The 23,261-nt window shown below is 43.7% G+C and overlaps 1 protein-coding gene across 11 annotated transcripts in view; it reads left to right on the forward strand.

The window, feature by feature from the left end:
• The window catches only part of C4H16orf70 (chromosome 4 C16orf70 homolog), a 1,667,531-nt gene that overhangs the window by 655,738 nt on the left and 988,532 nt on the right, over window positions 1-23,261 (forward strand). For all 11 annotated transcript variants that reach the window (XR_004539236.1, XR_004539235.1, XM_033942210.1 and 8 more), the window contains one exon: window positions 1,105-1,199. Coding sequence is in view for 9 of the 11 variants with exons in the window: in XM_033942210.1 (XP_033798101.1) it covers window positions 1,105-1,199 (95 nt within the window). In the remaining 2 variants the exon portion in view is untranslated. The remainder of the gene's footprint in view (window positions 1-1,104; window positions 1,200-23,261) is intronic.

The raw sequence follows: 23,261 nt of genomic DNA on the forward strand, positions 1-23,261 counted from the left end.
TACAACAAACTTTTAATAAACTTGAAACTTGATACCATCCCTATTGCACTGGAAAAAGAGATTAGGTTATTACCTTGATGATATATTTTCCAATAGATAGGGATTGTATGCTGAAACCCCTGCTCATTGTTGTCAATGCGTTTTCCTGTACTATTTGCTGTCTGAAGGCTGCGTCTCTGAATTTTCTTCCATCTGTCATTACTTAGAAGAAATTGTATATTGAATGTATATACTGTAGTTCTATTGGGTTTTCCCCTGAGTTCCTTCTATTTTCTTAAAATTTTTATCTAGTCAAGTCCCCTTCCCTTTGTCTTCTCCTTTAATGTGAATTTTTCTTTATACCATTGTAGTTCTTCCCATCTATTTCTTTTGTTCCTGTAAATCATTGTCCATTGGGTGTCATGTATGTATTTTTGTGTCCATTGGGTATCATGTATGTATTTTTGTATATTTTTCTTATGATTTGTACCTCATTTTTTAAAATTATTTACTGTGCTTGGAAAGTTTTATAAGCGTTTTAATCAAATTTTAAACAAACTGTAATAAGGGTTAACTTTGTTCTCTTCTCCTTGGCATGTCTGTGAGTATTTTCGTTCCTTTTTTATGAGCAGATCAAGTTCCTGTTGGAGGAGAGGGGACTCCCCATTCTCCTTCTTTTGTTCTCTTCTGTAGGGCTGTCACCAGCTTTGAAACTGACTGACTGACTGGGGGCAGTAGGGAGAAGGAGGAGTTGCTGAAAGCAGTGATCAGTATCTTCTGCAACAAACCCGCTGAAGCGGATGGAAGACCCTTAGTTCAGCATGACATCCCTATTTACTGGAAAAGATATTATCAAGTTAAGAACCTAATCTCTTTTTCAAATATTACTGATTCTACTTTGTTTTCCTAACCTATTGTATATCACATGTCTCCTGATCTGATGAAATATGTATATGTTAGTAGAATATAACTTTTCCTTTTTGTATATCACTTTGATCAGAACCTCTTAGATTCATGAAGCCAATTAAGAAATTTGGATATATTTCCTACACCATTGCAAGCCTGAATTGAACTAAACTAGATAACCTTGGCTATAAATTCTCATAATTTCATCATTTATTTCAGTATACAGTCCAGCAGAGCAACTTTTTCACCTCAATTTCAGAGGTTTGTCTTTTTCCTTTCAATTGGACTCATGGATGGAAGCTCCAAAGTATGAGGTCAGAACTTACATGCTTAACTAATGAATATAATGGAGAAGGGATTTTTTCATAGACTTTTAAAATGTTGATGATTTTTCCAAAGTCTAATCTTTACCTTAAGTTTTATTTTGAGTTTTCTCCCCAAAAATTTCAAAATAAATTTGAGTTCGTACATTTTTGGAAGATAGCTGGGTAGTGGAAGGGGCATATTGTTTTGTTGGTCATAATTTAGAGATTAACATGGTGATGAAAACTAGGGCATTTGTTCTGTTTGTAGTAAATAGGGACATCTTTACTAGATAACTGGTTTGGCCTGTTTAATGAGCGAGATAAATAATGTACTGTATACCAATAGACCTTGTACTGTACTATTATTATTTGTATAGTACTATCAGGTATATACAGAGCTTTAGAGACAAACATAATTGAGACTCCCTGCCCCTTCAAGCTGACTAGTAAAGGCAGACTGTGTAAGACATTAAGATAAAAACAAACATGTGTCTTGAGGTCAATGTAATAAGGCATTCACAATTTCCTAATACAAAAGATGTGCTCCAGATGCAGTAAACAAATGACATGACAATTTCCATAGTGTTAAAAAATATACACTGACCAGAAAAACAGTGTTCACCTCTGGCAAGAGGCTACCGTTTTACATAGAAACATGATGGCAGATAAAGGCCAAATGGCCTATCTAGTCTGCCCATCCACAATAACCATTATCGCTTTCTCTCTCTAAGAGATCCCATGTGCCTATCCCAGGCTCTCTTGAATTCAGACTCAATCTCTGTTTCCACCACCTCTTCGGGAGACTGTTCCACGCATCTACCACCCTTTCCATAAAAAAGTATTTCCTCAGATTACTCCGGAGCCTATCACCTCTTAACTTTTTCTGTGTGTGCATGAACTAATCCTCATTCAGTATTGAACAAGGATTGACTGACAAACTGACAGGAAGGGAGAATAAAAATCTTCAAGAAAAACCTTTGATGGTCCACCTTATTTACTCTGGATCAGGATGTAAGGCCACCATCTTGCAAAATGGTATTTTTCAGGTTGACCTCTGGTAATATTCATAAAATACTGTTAGGAGTTGGGTGTTGCCATTTTGCAAGCTAATGGCACCAGAGACAAGAGTGAGAGAGCATCACTTTTACATCCTGACCCAAAATGGGTATTTATTTGGATTTATTAACTGCCTTTATTACATTACATTAGTGATTTCTATTCCGCCATTACCTTGCGGTTTATGAAGAGATTTGCCTAAGGCAGTGTACTGTACAAAGATATAGTTTAACATAAAGCTTACAGTTTTGTTAACAATATAACAATAGTAAAATGACCAAATATAAATGTAAATAATGAGGTAAATTTGAAAATTGCAAATTGAAACCTAATAATAGGACTGTCATGAAACGGTATCAATAATGTATACATTGCACTGAATTCAAATAACAGAGATATACTATGATGTTGTCATAATACTAATGAAACAATGAACACATATTAGAACATTCATGTACAATCCCACTTTATTCCAGGACCAGTGGGTTTTATGAATCTCTGACTGTCAGGCACTGTAGAAAGCTTTAGGTGATTGAAGTCATAAGTAGATTTCAGTCTTGCTTTCTACATGCCAAACATGTTGGAGTCTATTTCTTCTGCTCGTGTTTTCTTTTGATAGTTTCAGTAATATTTTAGGTATTTCCCTGGCGGGTCTGCCCTCATGGTGTGGAAATTCCATGTGGGGACAGCCTGGAAGTGCGTCACTAGTGGGGTGCCGCAGGGCTCGATGCTTCGACCCGTGCTCTTCAAAATCTTCATAGGTACAACGAGCGAGGTGATTACGTTTGCAGACGATACGAAGCTGTTCAGAGTAGTGAAGATGCAGGGGGATTGTGAAGATTTGCAATGTGACATAATCAGGCTCGAGGAATGGGCATCGACATGGCAGATGAGGTTCAACGTGGATAAATGCAAAGTGATGCATGTCGGTAACAATACTTTCATGCACAAATACAGGATGTCTGGGGCGGTACTTGGAGAGACCTCCCAGGAAAGGGACTTGGGAGTTTTGATCAAAAAGTCGATGAAACCGTCCACGCAATGTGCACCGGAGGCAAAAAGGGCAAACAGAATGCAAGGAATGATATAGAAGGGGATCACAAACAGATCAGAGAAGGTTATCATACTGCTGTACTGGGCCATGGTGTGCCCTCACCTGGAGCACCGGTCACCGTACATGAAGAAGGACACGGTACTACTCGAAAGGGTTCAGAGAAGAGTGACTAAGATGGTTAAGGGGTTGGAGGAGCAGCCGTACAGCTGGGCCTCTTTTCCCTCAAACAGAGGAGATTGAGAGGGGACATGATTGAAACATTCAAGGTACTGAAGGGGATAGACTCAGTAGATAAGGACAGGTTGTTCACCCTCTCCAAGGCAGGGAGAATGAGAGGGCACTCTCTAAAGTCGAAAGAGGATAGATTCTGTACAAACGCAAGGAAGTTCTTCTTTACCCAGAGAGTGGTAGAAAACTGGAATGCTCTTCCGGAGGATGTTATAGGGGAAAACACCCTCCAGGGATTCAAGACAAAGTTAGACAAGTTCCTTTGAGCAACAGCATGCGCTGGTAGGGCTAGTCTCGGTTGGAGCGCTGGTCTTTGACTAGAGGGCCACCGCGTGAGCAGACTGCTGGGCATGATGGACCACTGGTCTGACCTGGCAGCGGCAATTCTTATGTTCTTATGACAGATCGGAACTCCAGGATCGGGAGCCAGCTCATCCTAGGTTCATCCGCTATTGGGTGTAGTGCAGGCTGAGCGGTTTGTGGAGGTGCCCCCGGAATAAGAGCTGGACTGTGTACCTCTGCCTGGTGGTTACACGATGTATTGTGGCGGAGGTCACTGGCTGTGGTGGTCAGGCTGGTGGGGTAAAGCAGAAGACTTGAAAACCAGCTTTACAGCTTCCTGAGGCATTAGATCTCCCTACATGCTGACCCAGCATTGCTTGCACTTTCTCCCATTCAGCACAGTGGAACATTGAGTGACAGCCTGTTTTAGCAATTTTGGGGGGTCTTAAAAAGGGGGTACTTTCGACACTATGCAGGTGGCTGGTGACTATTATAACTCTTTACCGTCAGAAGCGGTGGAGTCTACTTCAGCTGATTGACTGGTGGTCTTAGGAGTGGTTTCCTTCTCTGGATGGTTCAGGGTTGTGTTTCTTTCTTTTGTGGGGGAAATTGTTCATTTAGTATGCAGTGTATAGGTCTGTTTTGGGGTATTGAGTTGCGGATTGCCTGTGTATCGGGATCTTGATTGCTTGTGGGCTTCTACTTACTATTTTTTCTTCTTGTTCGTTGCGTGGGTTTTCTCTGTTGGGGTTTTTCGGGTGAATGAGCATGTGAGTTTGGGTGGGTTCCTTTTGGGAGTGGGAGTCTTAGAGTCTATTTTGTATCTGTGGCTCTTTTCTCCTTGCTAGCAATGCCACTGTTTTTTTTGGGTGATTGTATATGTGAGGGGTGCCTGTGGAGAGTACGTGGGTTTGATTTTGTGGGGAACATAAGAAATGCCCTCACCGAATCAGACCTTTGGTCCATCCAGTCCGGTGACCTGCACATGCGGAGGCCAATCTAGGTGTTCCTTGATGGAGACTTAGGTGTTCCCTTATGATGACCATATTTAGCCGTATCCCTCAATGTGATTTGCAAGGAGGTGTGCATCCAACTTGCACTTGAATCCCATAATGGAGGTTTCCATCACAACCTCCTCCGGGAGAGCATTCCAAACGTCCAGCACTCGCTGTGTGAAACAGAACTTCCTGACATTCGTCCTGGGCCTGTCGCCCCTCAATTTCAGCCCGTGCCCTCTTGTCCGAGTCTCATTTGACAACGTGAATAACGATACTTCTTGCTCTATTTTGCCGAGTCCTTTTAGTATTTTGAAAGTCTCTATCATATCCCCTCGCAATCTTCTCTTCTCAAGGGTGAACAAGCTTAGTTTTCCGAGGCGTTCTTTGTAGCTCAAATTTCCCATACCTTTTACTAGCTTCGTGGCTCGCCTCTGCACCCTCTCCAGCAGGGTTATATCCTTCTTTAGGTGAGGAGACCAGTGTTGGACACAGTACTCCAGGTGTGGTCTGACCATTGCTCTGTAAAGCGGTATTATGACATCCGCCGATCTACTCGAGATACCCTTCTTTATCATGCCCAACATCCTGTTGGCTTTCTTTGCCGCCACTGCACATTGTGCCGACGGCTTCAGGGTCCTGTCTATCAGTACCCCCAGGTCTCTTTCTTGTTCGCTCTTGCCCAACGTCACACCTAAAATTTTATATTCATATTCCCTGTTCTTTGTGCCTAGGTGCATCACTTTACATTTGTCTATGTTAAACTTCATCTGCCACTTTTCTGCCCACTTCTCTAGCTGGTTCAAATCTCTTTGGAGTTCTTCACTGTCCATTTGTGACCCCACTGACCAACATAGTTTTGTGTCATCTGCGAACTTGATTATATTACTCGTCGTTTCCTCTTCCAGGTCATTTATGAATATATTGAATAAGATTGGCCCAAGATTGGCCCTGGGGCACACCGCTTGTCACCTTTTCCCAGTCTGAGAACTTCCCATTTATGCCTACCCTCTGCAATCTGTTCTCCAGTCAATTGCCGATCCATCTTAGTATATCCCCTTCAATTCCATGGCTTTGTAGTTTCCTTAGAAGCCTAGCGTGTGGAACCTTGTCGAACGCCTTCTGGAAGTCCAAGTATATTATATCCACCGGGTCTCCGCTGTCGATTTGTTTGTTCACCTTTTCAAAGAATTGAAGTAAATTCTTCAGACATGACTTCCCCTTCCTGAAGCAGTGTTGACTAGCTCTTATCAGGTTGTGGCTTTCCAGGTGTTGCATTATGCTATCCATGATTAATGCCTCAACCATCTTCCCAGGAACCGATGTAAGACTCACAGGTCTATAGTTGCCTGGTTCTGCTCTCGATCCTTTTTTGAAGATTGGAATGACATTCGCTCTCTTCCAGTTGTCTGGTATTTGCCCGGTTCTAATTGACAAATTAGCTAGGGATTGTAGTAGCTCTCCGATTTCTACTTTAAGTTCTTTTAGCACTCTTGGGTGAATCCCATCCAGTCCAGGGGACTTGTCACTGCTGATCTGATAGTATATCCTGTCCAAGTCCACGTTCACTGTGGTGAGACTATCCTCAACTTCTCCATTGAATACTTTCCCTGGATCAGGCATTGACGCAGTGTCCTCCTTGGTAAAAACAGACGCAAAGAATGAATTTAGCCTATCTGCAATCTGTTTGTCCTCTTTGATGCACCCTTTTCTCCACTGCCTCCTTTGCTGGTTTTTTCCCTTTTATGTATCTAAAAAAGGGCTTGAAGTTTTTGGCTTCTTGCGCTATCCTTTCCTCGTAGACCTTTTTGGCGTCTCTTATCACCTTGTGACACTTCTTCTGGTCAACCCTGTGACTGTTCCAGGCCTCCGTCATTTGTTCATGTTTCCATTTTTTAAACGAGTTCCTCTGATCCCTTATCGCATCTTACACCCCATTAGTTAACCAAGCTGGTTCTCCTTTGTTCTTATTTTTCCTTCCTTTAGATATTAGCGGAATGTAGAGATTCTGCGCTTCAGTGATGGTATTTTTTAGTAGGGACCATGCTTGGTCGACCGTTTTGATTTCGGCTGTCTTTTTCTTGAGTTGCTTTTTAACCATGGCTCTCATGAAGTTAAGGGTTGTGATCTGAGTCTTGGTTCGTTTCCCCATCCCAATGCCAATCTTAAAATTGATCAGTTTTCTTTCAAATGAAAGAGACTTGACTCATGCGCATTTACATTACGTAGGTATTTAAACATCTCTATTATATCTCCCCTCTCCCATCTCTCCTCCAAAGTATGCAGATTAATAGAAACATCAGCATGTCTAGTTCACAGCTCTGCTTCTTGGCCTCGCAACAGCTCCCACACTTTTGTCAAAGTAATTGTAGTTGAGGCTGCTTTGGCCAACAGGGATTCCAAGTCCTGGGACAGTGGGTAATCCAGGCTCTATCTCATTGGGTGTACAGAGGCATGGTGGGGACGGTAGTGTTTCTGCTGCAGGCATGGGCAAATTCAAGAAGAGGTATAGGGCTTCTTCCCAGTCGCTTGATTTTCGGGGGATTCTCTTCGTCTCCAAAAGGGATTGTGTGTTTCTTCTCAGGGTGAGTAGACAGAACCATCGTCAACAGATTAGAATTATCTTGGATTGTCCCGGCTCTCTCTGCTTGGGTTTATCTGCAGGGTTGGGGGCTCAGGCAGTCTCCTTGGAGGCGATCCCCTGGGCCAGAGCAATGATTCGCCCTAAATGAGAGTCCTTCTCTTGATGATCTCTGCTGAGATTTTCCACTTGGTGGCTCTCGGCCAGGTCTGGTTTCTTCGGATTTCCAAGTAGATAACTCTTAGCATGGATGCCAACCTGTTGGGTTGAAGGCTCATTGTGGGACCCACTCCATTCAGGGGTAGTGGACTCCTGGTCTGCAATGTTGGTTGACCTTTCGTCTGGAGCTTTGGAAATGCGGCTGACGCTACTTGCTCTCCAGTCCCTTCAGAAAAACTGATGGTGTAATCTCTCTCTCTCTCTCCTTTTCTCCCTCTCCTCCTCTCTCTATCTCTCTCTCCTTCTCTCTCTATCTCTCTCTCCTTCTCTCTCTCTCTCTCTCTCCTTCTCTCGCTCCACTCTCCTCTCTCTCTCCTTCACTTCTCTCTCTCTCTCTCTCCTTCTCTCCTCTCTCTCCTTCTCTCTCTCCTCTCTCTCCGTCTCTCTCCTTCTCTCTCTCTCTCTCTCTCTCCTTATCCCCTTCTCTCTCCTTCTCTCTCCCTCCTCCCTCTCTCTCTCTCCTTCTCCCTTTCTCTCTCTCTCTATCCTTATCTCTCCCTCCTCCCTCTCTCTCTCTCTCCTTCTCTCTCTCTTTCCTCTTCTCCTTCTCTCTCTCCTCTCCTTCTCTCCTCTCTCTCTCTTTCATAGAAACATAGAAACATAGAAGATGACGGCAGAAAAGGGCTACAGCACATCAAGTCTGCCCACTCTGCTTACCCACCCCCTGTCTATGCCCTAATGACCCAATTTCCTTATCTTGACCCTCGAAGGGATCCCACATGGGTATCCCATTTATTCTTAAAGTCTGGCACGCTGTCTGCCTCGATCACCTGCACTGGAAGCTTGTTCCAATGATCAACCACTCTCTCTGTGAAGAAATACTTTCTGGTGTCGCCATGAAATTTTCCGCCCCTGAGTTTGAGTGGGTGCCCTCTTGTGGCCGAGGGTCCCTTGAGAAAGAAAATATCATCTTCCACTTCGACATGTCCCGTGAGGTACTTAAATGTTTTGATCATGTCTCCCCTCTCCTTACATTCCTCAAGAGTGTAGAGCTGCAATTTGTTCAGTCTCTCTTCGTACGAGAGAGCCTTGAGCCCCGAGATCATCCTGGTGGACGTCCGTTGAACCGATTCAATTCTGCGCACATCTTTACTGTAATGTGGCCTCCAGAATTGCACACAGTACTCCAGATGAGGTCTCACCATGGCCCTGTACAACGGCATTATGACTTCAGGCTTTCGGCTGACGAAACTTCTATTGATACAACCCAATATCTGCCTTGCCTTAGATGAAGCCTTCTCCACTCGATTGGCAGTTTTCATGTCTGCACTGATGATTACTCCTAAATCTCGTTCTGCTGAAGTCCTAGTTAAAGTTTCTCCGTTCAAGAAGTACGTCCTGCATGGATTTCCGCTTCCGAGGTGCATGACCTTACATTTCTTAGCATTGAAGCCTAGCTGCCAGGTTGAGGACCAACTTTCCAATGTAAGCAGGTCCTGCGCCATATAATTCTGTAAACTGCATTCACTTACTATATTACATAGTTTGGCGTCATCGGCGAATAGTGTTATTTTACCTTGAAGCCCTTGAGTCAGATCCCCTATGAATAAGTTGAAGAGGAGTGGACCCAGGACCGAGCCCTGCGGCACTCCACTGGTCACCTCCGATGTTTTAGAGAGGGTACCATTAACCACCACACTCTGAAGTCTGCCACTCAGCCAATCATTGACCCATGCAGTTAGTGTCTCTCCTAACCCCATCGATTCCATCTTGCTTAGCAGCCTGCGGTGTGGGACACTGTCAAAAGCTTTACTGAAGTCCAGGTACACGACGTCCAAAGACTCTCCCAAGTCCAACTTTCTTGTTACCCAGTCAAAGAAGCTGATGAGATTGGATTGGCAGGACCTACCCTTGGTGAATCCATGCTGACTGGGATCCCGAAGATTCCCTTCATTCAAGATCGTGTCCAATTTGCTTTTAATTAGTGTTTCATGAGTTTGCACACTATTGATGTGAGACTCACCGGTCTATAATTCGCAGCCTCTGCCCTGCAACCCTTTTTATGCAGAGGAACGACATTAGCTAATTTCCAGTCCAGGGGAACTTTCCCCTTATTTAGGGAGAGATTGAATAGCTCAGCCAACGGTTTCGCCAGGACATCGCTCAATTCTCTGAGCACTCTTGGGTGCAAATTGTCTGGGCCCATGGCTTTGTTCACCTTGAGTCTTGCCAGTTCACTGTAAACTTCATCTGGTGTGAACTCAAAATTCTGAAATGGGTCTTCTGTGCTTTGTGTTGCCTTCAACTGCGGACCGTGTCCCGGTGCCTCACAGGTGAAGACTGAGCAGAAGTATTCATTCAGTAGTTCGGCTTTATCGGAATCTGCTTCCACGTAACTTCCGTCCGGTCTTCTAAGGCATACTATCCCGCCTGTGTTCCTTTTTCTGTCACTAATATACCTGAAGAAGGATTTGTCCTCCTTTTTAATGTCCCCCTTTTCCTCTTCTCCTTCTCTCTCTCCTCTCCTTCTCTCCTCTCTCCTCTCTCTCCTTCGCTCTCTCCTTCTCTCTCTCTCTCATAAGAATAGCCTAGTAGCACATTCTCACGGTAGCCAATCCAGGTCACTAGTACCTTTCCGAAACCCAAGGAGTAACAATATTCCATGCTGTCGATCCAGGGCAACCAGTAGCTTCCCCCATGTCTTTCTCAATAACAGACTATGGACTTTTCCTCCAGTAAATTGTCCAAACCTTTCTTAATACTAGCTACGCTATGCACTCTTACCACAACCTCTGGCAACACGTTCCAGAGCTTAACTATTCTCTGAGTGAAAAAAAATTCCTCCTATTAGTTTTAAGTCGAAACAATTTCTATTGATGACAAAAGAACAATAATAGCAGCATAAAGGCATCAACAATTTTCCCACTTGTTCCAAACTAAGCTAGAAAATCCCCCCAACACATGTCCAGTCCCACATCCCAATGGCCATCAGCAAGAAAAAAAGGACCAGACATGAAAGAACCAAAGAGAAATAATAATAATAACAATTTATATAATGCAGGTTCGTGAAGTTCTATGTGGGTTACAATGATTAAAGATGTTACAGATTGAGTGGAATAAACAAAGTTCAGAATTAGTGATTAAAAGTTCTAGAGATCATTTGTTGAGGACTAAGATTGTATAGGTTGGTTTCCTAAATATTTCAGGAGCAGATGTGTTTTTAGGTGTTTCCTGAATTCCCTATAAGTAATAGGCACTAGTGCTGCCCGATTCAGGAAAAAAAATTTCGATTCGATTCAGCCTATTGAATTGGTTTTTCGATTTGATTCGATTTTCCTGCTCAATTGGGTGTTTTTTTTTGTTTGTTTTTTTTCAAACATCCTCGTGGGTTTATATTATAGCCTCTTCACCCCCTTTGCCTTCTCCTAACCACACTGGCGCTGTGGTGTAAACAAAATAAACAAACAAAAAAGACTTTTCCTCTCTGTTAAATTCTAGTTCACGTTTGCGGTCTAACACCAGCTCTGGCAGGATACACATTTCATATCTGACATATTGTAATCACAAAACAGAAAATATAATTAGTTTTTCTACCTTTTGTTGTCTAGCCATTATTCAAATTTTGTTGGTCTCAGGCTCTGGTTGTCTTCTGATAACTTGCTTGCCAGGTCTCCTTCTTTCTTCTTTCTCCCTGCTAACCATCCATCTTCTATCTCTGTCCTCCCCTTCCATTTCCCTTCCCTCCCCTGAAGATCTGGCATCTTTCCTTTTTCGTCTCCCTCCACAGATCCACCCTTTCTCAACTACCCTTTCATCCAGCATCTCTTCCTCCTTCCCCACCACCCCAGGGTCCACCATCTCTCCCTTTCTTTTCCCAACTACCCTCCTATCTAGTATCTCTATCCCCCCCTCCACACCATCCCTTGTGTACAACTTCTCTCCCTTTCTGTTTTTTTTTAATTTATTTATTTATTGCTTTTAAAATTTCTCCAAGAAAACCTCTTGTACAGAAATAATATTTTAAACAAGATATAAATATCAGATAGAAAATACAATTCTTAATCAATACTTTAAATCCCATATATTGGATCCAAGACTTCTAATGAGTGTATATAAAATAAATCACATCAATTTGGCAAGAAAAGCAAATATCTAACTGTGGTAGTAGGAATCTTTCTATTTACTTAAATTACTGGTGTTGTTTCTTTTACCCCTTCAAGGCGTTTCGTAGATAGGAGCCTGTTAACTGAGAAGGTTCGAAGAATACATATGTATTAGTTTTATATTTAACACTACATTTACTGGGATATTGCAATATAAAAATACCACCCATCATTGTTACCCCTGGTTTAAGAAGAAGAAATTGCCATCTACATTTTTGGGTATCTTTAGTCACATCTGGGAACATTTGTATCTTTAGTCCCATAAATTCTTTATGTCTATTTTTAAAAAACATCTTTAGTAACCAATCTCTATCAGGCAATAAAACCACTGTTAGTATAAGGGTAGCAGGTTTTTACTATGTCTTTCAATGATGTTTCCAGGATTGCAGTAACATCCATTTGTAAATTCTGTTTTTGAGGAATATCTTCTTGTTCTTTCATTGGTAAGTAGAATATTTGTACAAAAGGAGGAAGTATATCTTCCGAGATATTCAATATTTCCATGAGATATTTTTTCAGCATTTCTTTTGCAGAGATTGTTGGACTTTTTGGAAAATTTAATAATCTCAAATTACCAGAGCGGGAATTGTTTTCCAAATTTTCCATCTCATATTAGTGTTATCCCTAATAAGGGTAGTCTGCACTTGTTTCACTTCTAAGAGCTCTTTCTCCATTTTTTCCACTTTATTTTCCATTATAAAGGTGTCTTGTTTAAAGTTTTTAAATTCTTCTTTGTGTTCTAACACTCTTTTTTCCAGTTCCTTTATTTGTGGAAATAGTGACTGTCCCAAAGTTACGACTAAGTCCCACAAGGAATCCAGAGTTACATTGTTGGGTTTTGAAAATGAAAAAGTACCTGACTGTATTGGCTGGATTCCTTCAGTTACAGGATTTCTGTCTCTTCCACCTTGTCCTTCTATCTGCTCCATCGATGTTCCTGCTGCAGATTCAATGTCTCCTGGGAGAGCAAGTTTTCCTCTTCAGCTAGACTGTCTTCCCTTGGTGAGCTGGCTCCCTGTGGCTGTGGAGGCGGGTCCTTACGTCGGGGCTCAGAGTCGCATCTAGCCCAGGAAGGTGTACTGTGGCTTCACTCACTGCTGGGACCTTCTGCGGGCGATTCCCTGGCGTTGTTCTCTCCTGCTGCAGGCGCCTCAGCAACTCATCAATGGCTACCAGAGGAGAGATCTCCGGGCGCCGTGAGGCTCCACCAGCGCTCCCGCCTCTCCTCTTCGGCATTTTGCGGATAACAGGTAAATCTAGGAAGGTCTATTGAGAGCGTCTTCCCACAGTTAAACCGTCGTGGCCATCTTGGATCTACCTTTTTTTTTCAAGAAAGTTTTTAAAGTCTTTCGCTTCTGGATTGTCTATTTCATCTAGATGTAAGTTTATGTCTCCTGTAATTAAATTATGTGATGAAGTGATTGAGTTATGTAGGACAAATTTGCAAAAGTCTTCTCTAGCTTTTGGCCAGCTTTTCGGCGGAACATAGAATAATATACAAGAAAGGGAATCTTCTAGTTCCTTATTGCTAATTTTACAGGCTAATATTTCTAATTGATTGGCCATTTTGAAATCCAATAGTTCAATTAGAAATCCATCCTTAGCGACAATTCCATCAAGATTTAGCATGTAAATTTTAAAATTATCTGGTAGAAGATAATTTATTATTGGGTCATCTTCAGACAGTAGCCACGTTTCCATTAGGAAAAGACAGGCTATTTGCTTGTTGATGATCCAATCTTTAATTAAAAATGCTTTGTTCATAATAGATCTGGTGTTAAGATATGCACAGGGAATGTAAGTGGATGTTATAGGTTTGGTAGATGTAGTGGTTCTGATAGGTTTTACTTCCCTTATCCTTTTATTTTTTAGGGTACGTTGATGTCTTCCATTGCTCGAGATTACCTTGATATGGTTTGCTCTGTCTTCCTGTTGGTTAATTATAAGCCTGATGGGTAGATCAGGATAATGGACTGAGTGTAGCTGTGGATAGAGTGACTTAACATCCTTAATGTTATCGCATATTAATAGATTAATAGAATCAGTAGGAAATTCATGCTTGCAGATTAAAATGACTCCTTCTTGTCCTAATGGCTATTTGGTGTTTCTGTTACTCCCAGTTTCAAGGATAATTAATTAGCAGTGAATCAGATAGCACTAGAGCAGATTCAAGAGAACATCTAATCCCCCCCCCAACTCCCCCAGGATAATAATAATAACTTTATGTTTAAATCTGTTTATTAGTTTCATATAAAAATACAGAACAATGCAGCAAGAAACCAGTATACAAAAGAACCGCCCACACCCCAACCTACCCACCCATGGGAACAGCTACTGCCAGATCATACAGAATGGAACAGAACAACACAATCAATTCAGCAATCGACTACGTACAGTGGGTGTCAAGATAGAACAAAAAGGTAACCAGCAACGTAAATAAAGTGAACCATGCTTAGAGTCCATATCAGCAATAGCCAGGCGCCCTGCCAGGTGGATCATCTGGGTCCGCCAGTGCGACATCGTGGGAGTGTGTGGTGACAGCCAGCATTGAAGGATAGTCTTAATGCCCATAAAAATAGCTTTCTGAACGAATGCTGCAACCCCAGGATGAACTGGGAGTAAAGTAAATCTTAAAGTGAAAAGCAACTAGTCTGTGGGCACCCAGGTGCAATTCCAGAGAGTTTTGATGAACAAGCAAATACGTCTCCAATAGGCCCTTATGCCAGGGCAAAGCCAGAACATATGATCCAGGGATGCTCTGGGGGCCATACACTTAGGACAAGTATCAGTAGATAGAATGTGAGCCCGATAAGCTCGAACAGGGGCAAAATAAGCCCGGACCAGGAATTTATAATATCGTTCTTTTTCCATTGCTGACATCAGAAGCCGAGCCCCCAGAAGAAAACTCCTCTTCAGCACATCCGCAGAGATGGGGATCTACAAGTCCCGAGTCCATGCTTTCGCCAGAGTGTCATAGTCCAAATCACCAGCCAGCTCCTGTAAAAATCTGTGATGAAAACGCAAGGGTATGGGCACCTGAGCTGTTAAACAAAATGCTTCAGAAAGTTTCTCCTGCGTCTCCTCTGTAAGATCAGAGCCAGGGAGGGAATGAATATAATGCTGCAATTGACCAGAACAGAACCAATCCCCAGCCTGCAATACAGAAGAATCACATAACAGTTGAAAAAGCTGAGGAGAACCATCTGGCTGCAAAACATGAATCAAATAAAATAAGCCCCGTCTATGCCACAGGGGAGGAGAGCCAAGACCCATGCCAGGTGGAAAGTCCCCATTACCAGTTATAGGCAAGCACGGTGTCACATCAGACCTGACTGCCAATTGTGTGCACAGTTGTGTCCAAATTTTTCGCACCGGAAATAAGAACATATCCCCATAAGTCTGGACACGTGAAGGTAAACATTTCACATGAAGTAAATAACTGAAATGGTATGGAGCAAAGGCCTGGCACTCCACCCCTGCAGCAGAAAAATGATCAGTACCACAAAACCAGTCATTCAGATGGCGAAGCTGACAGGCCACATTAAGGCGACCCAAGTGGAGCAACCCCATACCCCCCTGAGCAACAAGTAAAGAAAGAGTAGGCACAGGGATTAATAATAACTTTATTTTTCTATACCGCCATAGTCAGATGACTTCTAGGCGGTTCACATCGAAAGAAGGCTGGACATTCAGCGAATTACAAATGCTTGAGGGGGAATGTTACAGAAGAAAAGGGTAGTAAGGGAGGAAAAGTAAGAGGGTTTGTAAGGGGAGGGGAAGTGAGAGATTGCTTCGGGTTTGAAGGGGGAAAAGTGTGGTGAGCGAAGGTCGGTCTGTTTAGGTGATGAATTTGTCAAACAGAGTGGTTTTGATTGATTTTCGGAATGCGTTGTAGGTCTGTCTGGTTTTATTTATGTAGTTTCCCAGCCAGGATTGTTGTTTGTTAGCTTGGAACATGAAGGTTCTGTCAAGGAAGATTTGTATTTGCAGCCAGTGAGTTTAGGATAGGCGAAGATGTTTTTGTTTCTGGTTGTTCGTGTGGGGTTGTGTAGAGTGAAGTGTGTTTGCAGGTAGGAAGGTGCTAGGCCCCAGATTTGTTTGAAGCAGACGAGATAGAAAAAGAAACCAAAAAGAAGTGGAAAACTGGGTGGACTTAAAGCAAATTCAAAATTTGGCTGTGCTTTTGAGGTGGTAGAGAATGAAGATAGGGATCCCAAACAGCTAAAAACTGTTTTTTCTGCATAGAGGTGCCTCTTGCACCCTTAGCCTCCCAACCCAATAACAAGGATAGCCAGTCTACAACCCCAATATGAGGGGGAATCCTGTGAGGTCCACACTTTCAAAATAGCTTTCAAACCCAAAATACCAAGCTTTCGAACCCACAATGGAGCTCCCTTCCCCTGAATTCCAAAGGAACCCAAGAATCTCAAAAGGAGCACCTCGAGAGATAGCAGCAAGGGCTGGCCCAGAATGCGTCTAATAAAGGCTCCAGCATGCTTCCAAAAGGTTTGCACAGAGAAACAATGCCAAAAAACATGAAAAAAAGTGGCCTCTGCCAAGTTACATTTCAAACAAAGAGGATCCGGGGCTTAGCCCATTCTATGAAACTGGGAGGGGGTAATATAGGCCCTATGTATGACCCGCAAGGCGCATTCCCATAAGCGAGCACAACGGACCTCAGATGGAATACGTGATATACTAAGCTGAATCGTCCATGTAGACACCACACCCCCAAGATCACCCTCCCATCTACCATGGAGCAGCAGGAAGTCCTTAGTAGGATTCAACGCCAGCAGTGCCTTGTGAATAATAGTAATAGAGAATAGTCCCTCAGAGATCAGATCAAAAAACTGACATAACCGCTCCCCCCAAAGGAAATTACAACCAAAACAGAAACCTTGGTACAACGACACACTAACACTTCTCCGTCGACAACTTCGCTCAACAGAGCGTAAATGGCGTACTACTCGATCAAACCAATCCCTTCAACTATATAAAGAAAGAGCCACTTTATACAAAATCACCATTCAAAAAGTTAAAAAAGAATACTATTCTAACCTCATAAACACAGCCAACAACTCCTCCACACTCTTTAAAATAGTTCGATCTTTATCTCCGTACTCCAAAAAGAAACCACCATTAGTTTCCACACAACCTCTAGCCTCCGAGCTCGCATCCTTTTTTGACAACAAAATTAAGGAAATTCGTTCTCAGCTTGGTCAATCCATTCCTACCCCAATTCAAGACATTCCAGCCGAGCCTACTACTTTATCTTATAGCACCTGTACCAACTTTAAACCTCCATCCCTGGATAATCTTCTCAAAGTTTTCCAATCCATTAACACACCCTACAATGTTACAGAGACCATTCACCCTATACTCCTGAAAAAGTTTTTTACCTTCTTCAAACCATTTCTTCTAGAAATGGTAACAAACTGCCTTTCAGGCAACTGCGTTCCCAAAGCCTGGAAAACTGCCCTGGTCCTCCCTAAATTAAAAAATCAAAACACTGATCCAACATTACCAGCAAATTTTCGACCTATAGCCAACCTCCCTGTCATTTCAAAGTTAACTGAGAAAATAATTTATAATCAACTTGCAGAATTTATCGAAAAAACGAATGCCCTGCATCCACATCAAACCGGTTTTCGCCCATACTACTCTACCGAACTATCCCTATTAGGTCTTATTTCAACTGTCAACTATTATCTAGACCACCAAAAATCAGTTCTTCTCATCTCATTAGATCTTACAGCAGCTTTCGATACTATTGATCACTCTCTTCTCATTAACCGTCTCAGCGACTGCGGCCTCACTGGTTCCGCTCTTCAATGGTTCATTTCATATTTCAACGACCGAAGCTTTAGAGTTCATTCAAAAAAGGAAACTTCACTTCCCATATCTCAAACCTATGGTGTCCCACAGGGCTCCATCTTATCTCCTCTGCTGTTCAATATTTTTTTGTCCCCTCTCCTTACTCTTGCACAGTCAATAGGATTTACAGCCTATGCCTATGCAGACGATATTCAATTACTTCATCCAGTAGATACCTCTAATCCCACAGATATTCAAACAATCAACAAAAAATTAGATGAAATAAGTGACTGGCTTTATGAAAACAAACTCTCTCTAAACATCAATAAATCAAGCAGCCTACTTTTTCCTACCAAAAAGAACGAAACTATTCATGAACAAATTCTCATCAAAACTTATCCTGTAAAAATGGAAACTAAAATAAAACTACTAGGGGTTACCCTAGACCAGTGGTTCCCAACTCTGTCCTGGAGGAACACCAGGCCAATTGGGTTTTCAGGCTAGCCCTAATGAATATGCATGAAGCAAATTTGCATGCCTATCACTTCCATCATATGCAAATCTCTCTCATGCATATTCATTAGGGCTAGCCTGAAAACCCGATTGGCCTGGTGTTCCTCCAGGACAGGGTTGGGAATCACTGCCCTAGACAAGGATCTTACCTTTCATGATCAGATTAGTACAGTTGTAAAAACTTGTTTTTACAAACTAAGGCTTATACTTTCTCTATCATCCATCCTTGATACTACAGCCATCACAACTCTAATTCATTCACTTGTCATCTCTCACCTTGATTATTGTAACTCTCTTTACAATGGTCTCCCTCAAAAAGAACTACGACAACTTCAACTGATACAAAATACAGCCATAAAACTTATTTACAAATTAGGAAAATATGACCATGTTACACCCCTCCTGAAAGAAGCTCATTGGCTACCTATAACCCATCGTATCACATATAAAACAATTATGCAAGTCTTCAAAATTAGATTCTTCCGCCAACCTTCCTTTCTAGATAAACATCTCATCCCTTACTGCTCATCATGGACCCTCAGAACAGCCGATCAAAACCTACTATCTGTTCCCACAATCAAAGATTTCTTCTATACAAGAAAGACTAACTTTTCTGTAGTCGCTCCTACTCTATGGAACTCATTACCATCCCACTTTCGTCACGAGACATCAATTGATAAATTTAAGGCCAAACTAAAAACTTTCTTATTCCAAGACGCGTTTTCTTGCTCCTAAATATAATTTATTCTTCAATACCACAACCGCTTTTAGGAAGCGATCCCATTCCTTATGTTTCATCTTTCCCTTTCCAATTTTTTTTTTTATTGAACTATGTATTTTTCCCCTTCCACTACTTCTCCCTACCATCACTTTCCAGTATGTCCAGTTAAAGTCTAAATGTTCACAATCCCCCTTCTTTTTCTTTTCAATTATTTTATATATTGTATAAATTTTATTTTTATTTTATTTTTATCTTATTTTAACTTGTAAACCGGCTAGATATTTGCTGATAGTTGGTATAGTAAAAAATTTAATAAACTTGAAACTTGAAAGCTCACCGCCATCTTATCCAATGAAAGATAATAATGTTTAAGTTGGCAGAAAGCATAGCAGTTCCCCAGGTAGCCTCTATCCTGAGAGAAAAATTGGCATAAGCAAGCAAGGGTCTCTCCAGGCCTGTAAGATGTTCAAGCAAATTAACACCAAGCTCCTCCCAGCGCTGAAAAGCTCTATTCTCCTTCCCTTGTAAAAAGCTACATTTTCCCTAATGGACAATAAAGACGATACCTGCGGATTGCCTCCCAAATGCAATACCAAAACATGCCAGGCCTCACGTAAAGGAGAGATGAGCCAACTGGTTCTAAGATCCTGAGGCAGAAGCTTCCGGGGAACATGCAAGAGCGAATAAAAGTGATATGAGGCCACAAAAACTCGCTCTAAATCTAAAGGACTGTAACGTGCCGTGCCATAAAATCAGTCTGCAACATGGTGAAGCAGACAAGCCAGATTGTATAGTGCAAGATCAGGAAGCCCCAAGCTGCCCGAAGCCCAATTACCGAATAACAAGGGAAAACGAATCTTAGATTTTTTTATTCACCCAGCAAAACCGACAAAGCAGCTGATTAAGTCGAGAAAGATCCCTAGCACACAATTTCAGAGAGAGAACCTGAAGCACAAAGAGCCATTTGGGAAATAGGATCAGTTTATAAAGATTAATTCTGAGCGAGTCACGTGATGTGCTGAGCCGAGTGAGACGTGCCTTACTCGTGCTCCGGGGCCCCGAATCTCTCCATTCCTGAAATTTCTTGTTTTTGTTGGCCCGCGCATTTCAGGACCTTTTGGATCGTGCATGGACCGGTTTGTGCAGCAGACTAGCCCGGTCATGCAGCTAAAGACAGGAAGCCGAGTCGTGCAGCTAAAGACAGGAAGACTCGTTCGGCGCGGCCTGACCCTAAAATGGTGGCGGGGGATTTGGGTTCCGCGCTCCCCTTGTCTGAGGCACATATTGCAGCACTTTCAGCTTCGGTGGTGAGAGCTCTTGACTCTAGATTTGACCACCTCTCTAGCCAGTTAACCTCGCTTGAAGCTCTATTGGGGGAGACCACCAGGCGCACGGGCGAACTGGAGAGCCGCGTTTCGGGAGTTGAAGACACGTGTTCGGCCTCCGCTGTTGACTTAGTCTCCATGAAGGCGCAACTCCAGCACCAAGCCGACAAGCTGGAGGACCTCGAGAATCGCTCGAGGCGGGACAACTTGCGCCTGGTGGGTCTCCCCGAGATGGTCCCTGACGCCAGACTTCTCTCTACCCTGGAGTCCTGGCTCCAAGCGGCACTGCCACTCCCGGCTGGCGTGGGACCGTTGTGGCTTGACCGCGCTCACCGCCTGGGCCGGCGCTCTGAAGATCGAGAGCGGGCTCGTGTCACAATCTTTAAAATTCATAACTCGGCTGAGTTAATGAGGCAGTACCGGCTGAAGAGGAATACTTTTTCGTTTGAGGACACCCCTGTGCGCCTGTTCCAGGACTACTCCCCTGCGCTACAGGAACGCCGGAGGCGCTTCTCTTCTGTGTGTTCGGCTCTCTACGACCGCAAACTGCGATTCCAGCTTCTTTACCCAGCGCAGCTCAAGATCTGGACCCCTTCGGGATGGCGGATGTTCCACTCAGCTGAAGCCGCGCAAACCTATCTGGACGCGCTACCCAGTGAAGCAGGGCCTTCTTTGGCCCCCTGAGTTTCCTGTCCTGGCTGCTGCACTGCCCTAGCACTCTTCTGTGGAGAGATTCTCATCTAGTTTGCGGGACCCAGCTTTATGACTTTTGGATGGCTCCCTGCTTCCCTTTGGACCCTTTGGCACTCTGGCCCCTGTTGGAGTGTTCATCCTCCCTTGCTTTTGCTTGGCTATTCTTTTGTGTCTATACATTACTGCATTGACTTTGCCCCTCTGACTTTTGTTGCCATCGCCTCCTTGTATCCCCTGCCCTGCACTTTGGGCAGACCCGGTTCTGCCTGTTTGGTTGGTTGCCCTACTACTGTGTTTACTTGGAGCTTTGCGGGCCGCCTGCCTGGGTGCGGGGCCTGGGGGGGCCCTTGCTGTACCATTGTTTCAGGCACCTTATTGCGAGGGCCGATCTCCTCCCCAGCTTGCTCTGTGGTGGGATCGGTTTCTGGAGGGCTTTCCTGAGACGCCTGTTGACCCTTTCCTTTTTGTGGGCCTTTGGGTGTCCGCTCCTTGCTTGTTTTGCTTGGATGCCAATCCTGTCTGGTTGGGCTGCTTGTGGGGTCTTGTATGGCTTCGGTCCTGCTGTGAGTGTGTTTGCCTGGTTTGTTTGCTAGGGGGAGAGACTGCTTGTTTTCTTGGTTTGAAAGGAATTGCATGGTTTGGGGTTCGCTTTTCTGTTTTTCGTTTGTTGGACCGATGGTATGCTGTTTGGATGTAGGGGGGGGATGTTATACTGGCAGTTCGAGGGATTCCTTGTTTCTGTGATTTTGCAGTACTGCCACGTTTTGGGCAATGGTTCCTCCTGGCTTCTGATGGGGTTTGTTTGGCTGAATGGAGGAGTGTTGTGCCTGGGGTGCGTGTGATGGGAGTGGGATTGGGGGATTTGGGGCCTCGCTTACATCTTTGTGTGACTCCTTTCTGTTCCCCTTTGTGGAGCGGGTTTTCTTTCCTGGGGTTGGGTGTTGGGATGGCTTGGGTAGTTAAGGGGTACTGGGATAGGGTGGGATGGGTTGGGTTTGGGGGGTGGGGGGTCCTCCTTCTGTTTGTTTTTAATCTGTTACCTTCTGGAATGTTTCCACTGGTTCTCTTTTTGATTGATGCTATTATGTGTTCCTGCTCTGGGGGGTGGCTGGGCCCTTGGAGTAGTTTTTCTGCTTTTTTCTATTCTTTTCTGTGCCTTATCCTAACTTTCGGACCTGAGTACCCCGTTTAGACTCACCTCTTGGAATGTTGGGGGTATTACGTCCCCCGTGAAGCGGTCTAAAATCTTGGCTGCCTTGCAGCGTGGTCACTCGGATGTTGCTTGTTTACAGGAGACTCGTCTGACTGACGCGGAACATCTTAAGTTGCGTCGTTCCTGGGTTGGGGAGGTTTATTTTGCTTCTTCTCAGGGTCGTCATGGTGGAGTCGCAGTGTTGGTTCGGAAATCTTCTCCGATTGGGGTGCAAGTTCTTGATAAGGCCACTGATGGGAGATCTCTGCTTCTGCGCCTTACCTTGGGGGCCTATTCCTATCTTCTTCTAGTGGTCTATGGCCCCAATTCGGGGGAGTCGGCCTTCATACGCCGCCTGCTTACACTTTGTTCTCAGTTTCCTGGGGATCCTCTCCTTCTTATGGGAGATTTTAACTTGGTTCTGAGTCCTGACTTGGATAAATCTAGTTCCCCAGTTTCTTCTTCCGGTGCAAAGGGTCGTCTTCTTTCTGACTTTTGTGATACCCTTTCTGTAGTGGACCCTTGGCGTCTCCTTCACCCTGAAGTTCGTGACTATACTCATCTTTCTCGTGCCCATGGCACCTGGTCTCGTTTAGACTATATTTTCTTGTCTTCTTCCTTGTTTCCTTCTGTTCGGTCGGCCGCGATCGGCACTCTATCAATTTCCGACCATGCTCCGTCCTGGACACTACATATTGCCGGCTTTCATCCTGGAGGTTTCCCTTTTATCTTGCCCGGGATGAGGAATTTCGGACCTTTCTCCAGACTCAGTGGGATGACTATTCTACCAATAATGCTTCTCACATGGACGACCCGATCTTGTTTTGGGAGGCTGGGAAAACGGTGATCCGGGGGCATATCATCTCTTTCTTGTGCGCCCGTAACAAGCGCATTAATCAAGGAATAGTTACTTTGGAACGAGCCTTGCGTTCGGTGAAGCGGGCCTTCTCTCTCCATCCTTCCCAGGAGACTCGAGAATGTTATCTGTCCACTCAGGCTGCTTTGAATTCTCTTCTTCATTCTCGTTCTCAAAAATGTTAAGCCTTTTATCAACACCGATTTCTTCGTTACGGGAACAAGCCTGGACACCTTATGGCCCGCTTAGTTACTGCTACGACTGGCAGGAAGCCGATTCTATCTTTACGGACCCGGAATGGTGGGGTGGTGTCCCAGACTTCTGAAGTCTCTGGGGTCCTTTTTGACTTTTTTCGCCGGTTATATGATGCTCCGGATGATGCATCGCTGGAACTGTTGACGGACTATCTTCACTCTTCTGGTCTTCCTCGTTTATCGGC

This window comes from Geotrypetes seraphini, chromosome 4 (assembly GCF_902459505.1).
Source record: "Geotrypetes seraphini chromosome 4, aGeoSer1.1, whole genome shotgun sequence".
NCBI lineage: Eukaryota > Metazoa > Chordata > Amphibia > Gymnophiona > Dermophiidae > Geotrypetes > Geotrypetes seraphini.